Here is a 6,000-nt window from a genome sequence, read left to right on the forward strand (position 1 = left end):
CACATAGTCCTCGCGGAGGCCCGCACGTTGCCTCGGCTGACCTCCCCAGATGCTATCCCACTTGTCTTGAATTCCTTCGACTTTTCTCTTTGGCCGCGATACAGTAATACGAGCTTTTAATTGTTTTTATTTAGCTCCGGGACACCGCGAGTGTTGCGTCAGGAATTCGAATGGACGCCACAGCGGTATTATCCTGACGGAATTTTCAGTTTTTCGACTCGAACGAACACGGGATACTGACGAGCTGGGAATTTTAAAAATAACGGAGAAACACACTGACGCTTGAAAGCAGTGATTTTGAACAATACTCTGGTTTCCAATTGAAGTATATTTGAGTGGAAGCTTCACAATTGGAAGATGGATGTAGTAAGTTTGATTCATTAAGTTTCGGTAGAAGAAAAAGAAGTCTTTCGGAAAACTGATCTGACCTTTAAGAAATTTCTACGATAAAAAGGAATTAAGTACTCTATATAGAAACTATAGAAAGTGTTGCAGATATCAAAAAAATAGCGAAAGAAACGGTGCATATAGTATAGAATAATATACTAATTCATTAAACATTATGATACTACAATGTATATTTTACTTTTGGTATTTCGTATATTCTTGTATGTCATATACATTCTTATACCCTTAAGTTGCTCATAAATGTACAGATATTCGCAGTGTAGTAATAAGTAAGCAGAGCGTAATACACGTACATTGTGAAACATTTTACATACTACTAAAAGGGTTAAAGAAACATTACAATGAAAGATAATTACGTGCGGATAGTCGTCACGGGTATCTCTATTATACTTGTACTATAATGAGAAACTCGTGTAATTATTAGAATGATCAGTACCTACCTAAGTCACTAGCTGCTTAATTGTAAGCGGTTATGATTAATTAACGTACGAGATACGTTCTATAAACACACAATTAGAATATACGCGTAAGAATCAGTTTAACATTTTGTTATTTCGGTCGAGTACAAGTAACGAGATGTTCATGACTAAATATTGAAGTGCGAGAATAATAGCTGTAGTAGTTAGGTATTGTGCAAGCACAGCATGCTATTTGTTCATTACAAGAGCGTAATAAATGCACACGAGATCCTACTATTTATATAATATACCTAAACTATCATCAAGCGTGCCCGTGGAAAAGCTTTGCGAGACACTGAAGAATGATATTGTACTAAAATTTACATATAAAACGTTTATATAAATAGATGCACCGTGTCATGCTACAGAAATATACGATACTTATATAGAACGTGTGTAGGATTTACTTTACAAGTTCAAAGGAAGCATTATTAGGTTAACGTGAAGATTTCCAGTTTCTCCGAAGAATAGGACGTTACAATGCGTTACAATGGTCGGTGAATTTAATGCAATGATTTATATTCTTCCAATACCTGCAGAGAAAGTGAGTGCAATGTACAAAATTTGCGAACTGGCGTTTCAAGGAATGCGTGAAAAGAATATCGATTACTCGTATTTTATTCGTCGCAACGAGCGGACAATAAGTTCGTACTTAACGTCAAGTGTCACCGGAATTTAAGGGAATGTATTGTTACACAGAATTATGCAATTTGATACTATCAAAATTGTTATTTTATTTATTGTTGCAACTAAACATATATCGTTACGACATTTTTATAACTTTAACAATATCGTTTGTCATAATATTAAAATATTGAGAAACATTAAAAAGTATGGAAGATATTGAAATTTTGCTTTCATGTAATTGTACCTCTGGTGTTTTATAGGAATTCGTCAATTTATAATCCACATTTAACAGGCTTATATCTTTGGATCTAATAAGCGATTCTCATATCCAATTATATCATGTTAGAATCCTACTTTTACTCATAAAAGTACTTGTACGTAGAATATATTTTCATCGTTATGCTCTAAACATTCCAATTCCTTTAAATTCCAAAATATTATGGAATCTAGATGGAAGGAGAAGTAACAATGGAGAAATTTTTAGCAAATCGTTTGAATTTCTCTTAATCAACGCGCCGTTGAGAAGTAAAATTCCATCGTGTGAATGGACTGGCAAAGAATAACCAATGAAATGTTGACTTAACGCAACGTTGGCGCTTAATGGATTAAACGACACGGCTAATCACGAATCGAACCTTTGCGCCGATTTTTGATATGACAGGATCTCGTGCAGAACGTTTCAACTAGCTGTGCTTGCGAGTTCCATTGCACAAGATAAATCATCGAAGCGTAATCTTCCGAAGGAACCATGGCAGCTTAACATTCCACCAGCTTGCATAACGAGAGTAGCGTTCACCGGCGACGACGTGTGTGCATTTGCACGTGAACCTCGGTCGAGCATGCACAATCGTCCATTCGCCGTGTATCCTGCGTGAAGTATAGCAATCACCGGCGAGATAACGCCTGTATCCTTGACTCTAGTCGTACACCTACCGATGCGTGTGTCATGCTGTGTGTGAATGCCACTAGATTCGCTTGCACGCATCGAGATAGAATAGTTTTATTACAGCCGTAATAGAATAACGCTCTCTAACGATTAACGCGTTGACTGTCACGGTGATTATCGATGACCCACGTGACTAAATTTTTTAGAATAATCAAAGTAAGATGAGTTTCGTCGGCTAAATAAAAATTCATGACTTGGATAACGTTGTCAGAAGAAAAGTGAAATATTATGCGATACGATGTTTTGCAAAAATTAACTGTTATGGCATAGTATGTTCCAATCGATCGCAACAGCAAGGGCAAGATATATAAAATCCGCATGGCAGTCAATGTCTTAACGAAGTTGTCATCTTAAGAAAAGTTGTAAGAGTGCGTTGAACGTTATTAAATATGACGGGGCAACGTTGATGAAATCAAGCGGAGAAATGTCACGGTTTGCGTGCGAGGAAGAGGTGTTCTTGGCAGCGCAACTGTCCACGCTCGAGGCGCGTGAAGGTTAATGTTAACGGGTTCGTGATAATGACTTTTTGAGTGATCGTCGAGTGGTCGGGTTGGATACCTTGCTTCGATCGGTAGTGCCGCCGGATGTGGTTAAGTGTGTCGTCGTGGGGTAGGTTGTGATCCGCATGTCAGAAAATTTTTATGGAATCGGTAATTCAGGGAGTTGGCGAAAGAGTGGTGCGAGTATCTTTTTTATATATGTGATACCGTGGTAAATATATAAATAGAAATGTACTCATATGAAATTCAATTTATTTTAGTTCTTTGTTGCTTGAAATAAAAATTTGCATATCGTTTTAGACATATTTACAGTGCTTCAAGATATTAGAAATTAGAATATGGAGAAACAAATAGAAATAAAATTGTTCATAAGACAACTATTATATATAGTTGAATTTGTGAGTAAGTTCTACGAAGAATTCGAATATTTTGAAAATTAATTGTTTCGATAATTATGATAACTTTCGCTGATACTTTTCGTGTATAAATGTTCCATTACTATTTAAACGAAAGATCATACAGGGCAGCGAGATGATTTATGATTGCAGAATTTAACAATAGGCGTTACTGTCTTGGTGAAAGTCTATTGTAATAGGGATGATTGCAAATACCTGAATTAACAATTTCAACCGGTGTAATTTGCACATCATTAACACGGTATTGCTAAAAAAATGCTCACCCGTTAACAATATATAATCATCGTACTGTAAAATATAATTAAATAGTTACAAAATATAATATTTTAAGACAAAATTACAGGACTAACTTAATATTATAGAATATTATTATATAGAACCTTATAGTATCTACAGTTACTTTCGAAAGACATACTCAACTTTGAAATTAAGTAAAACATTGTTAAACATGCTATAGGAACATTGATGAAATCACCGGACAAAATGTCACGGTTTGTATATAAAGGGTGTTGTTTCAGAAAGTATATGACGGATCGCGTTGAGGACGTAACAAAGGTTGATGTTGGCGAATTCATGACATTTACGCCTGTGATGTAATTTGGAGTTATTTAAAGTAAATGTAATTTATGAAACAGACAACTATTCTTAGGCAGATTGTCATTGAGATTTTTCATTTTATAAATTACATAAGTTATATTATAGTATATATACCGAGAGTATAAAATCTGACGATGCATAAGTGTTTCGTAAGTTTTGAAAATCTTGAAATGAGATTACGCATTCTTAAAACATCAGGAAGTTATAAATATTAATGTTATACCTGATGTTCGTAAATGCATCTCGATTATAAGAAGTGGTATTAAATATCATTCTTTTAAATGCATCTGATTTCAATTATTATCCGTTTTCATAAATATGCACGAGCTTTTTTTTACTTAATAATTAATTAATAATTAAATAATATTAATAAGAAATTGTGCAAGAAACATTGAAGATTATATTTCTCTATTTAATTTAGTGTATTCCGAGTAAATGGCAATAATGAATAAATAAATATATTTACTAAATAATAAAATATGTACAATATTTCTATTTACTCATTATTCATTGCAGAATATTTTATTCGTTTACTACTAAAACCGCTACGGGTCAACGATCTCTGGTTAAAAGCTTACAGAACGAGATAGCACACGAAATTGTGTGCGTCTAAGGTATACGTACGATCAAGTTTAAATTCCACCGAGTTCACCGTGAATGTTACTCTTACCAAACATAGCGTTTAGGTACAGTACAATGCATCTCGAAAGTACCTCAACCGTACCGGCGATACTTTACACCAAGTGACCACACGAACGAGCTAAGCCGCTCGTAAAAATAATTCACGTTCGAACTTCGTCTTTCGAGCACGTAAACAAAAGCATCGCGAACTCGAGTGATTTAAAGCCGATAACTCGCCTCTTAAATTTAACATTCCGAACATGAACGAACTTCTCGACGACGAGTACAACACATTACGTATTTCCACGAGCGATGTGACGTTCGTTTCGCCATAAACAATGAAAAAGCCAGGCTTCAGGAATACGAGTCTACCTATTCTGCCGTACAGGACTTCGCGTAAAAAGTGAAAGTGCCGCTTACCGGTGACCGTCTTATCAAATCTATTAGAAACGGCTATCCAAATGAAACACATGCACGTGTTCACGATAATTTAAAGAATGCTACTCACCAGCAGGAAAAGTACCGTGCTCGTGGCAGTCGCTTCGAACGATATTCCGCACGCCATTTCTCGCGATCGAACCACCAGGCTCCTCCTCTACCAGACCATCCTGAGACTTGTTAGCGAAGCATGCGGCCCTTGGCTTTGTCGAGCTTCTCTTTGATTAACCTCGAATCACTTTTCCACCACAAAAACCACCACGATGTTCGAACCGGCAATCTCCTCTCCCTTTCTTTATCTTTTTCTCCCTCAAGTCGGCACGTTCGAAACGTAAGGATCAACGATCGCGGATGATCGAAGCGCAATTTCAAGCTTTCAACGAGCGGCTCGTGATCTTTAGAAATCCCAGTCGATCATGGGGCACGATTTCAAGCAGATGGTGCGCCCCGACACGGATCGATCGAAACGGAACGCGATCGATCACTGTTTCTCTCTTGCCTGTTTCTTTCGCTAATCCGTGTATCCGACTCACGTTCTACAAATCGACCGTGGACAACGAGCAGTTCACGTATCAACGACGTTCGTTTGATCCTGATCTCCAAGTTGTACCGTGTTTCGATTGACCGTGATCAATCTTCATCGACGAAACGACGCGATTCGCAACGAGGACTAGACGACGCGGCCGTGAGAGCCCAGTCGTTTCGATGATGATCACGCAAGCTTGTCTCGTGCTCGTTAAAAGGTGACGATTGCACGGTCCTAACCGTAGCACAGGGCTCGGGCAACTGACAGCGGGTCAGAGCCGCGGCACACGGCGCCACGCCGCTCTCACAGCTGATCCGAGAGAACCGATCGCCTCTACTCGCCTCTCTACCCTCTCTCTAACACGCGATTCTCAACCTCTGCCACCGTGTGCTCCCTACGATTTACCTCGGCTAACCGGAACGTCATGAGAGCTTGACGAATCGCGCGCCCCCCTCCCCTCTAG

The 6,000-nt window shown here is 38.0% G+C and overlaps 1 protein-coding gene across 1 annotated transcript in view; it reads right to left on the reverse strand.

Moving 5' to 3' along the window:
- Window positions 1-5,874, reverse strand: part of LOC100740306 (uncharacterized serine-rich protein C215.13) — a 66,010-nt gene extending 60,136 nt beyond the window's left edge. Inside the window, exon 1 of the mRNA XM_012390018.3 lies at window positions 5,082-5,874. Within this exon, the coding sequence (XP_012245441.1) occupies window positions 5,082-5,138 (57 nt within the window). The 5' untranslated portion in view covers window positions 5,139-5,874. The remainder of the gene's footprint in view (window positions 1-5,081) is intronic.
- Between the last annotated feature and the right edge of the window lie 126 nt (window positions 5,875-6,000).

This window comes from Bombus impatiens, unplaced genomic scaffold (assembly GCF_000188095.3).
Source record: "Bombus impatiens unplaced genomic scaffold, BIMP_2.2 scf_0673, whole genome shotgun sequence".
Classification (NCBI taxonomy): Eukaryota; Metazoa; Arthropoda; class Insecta; order Hymenoptera; family Apidae; genus Bombus; species Bombus impatiens.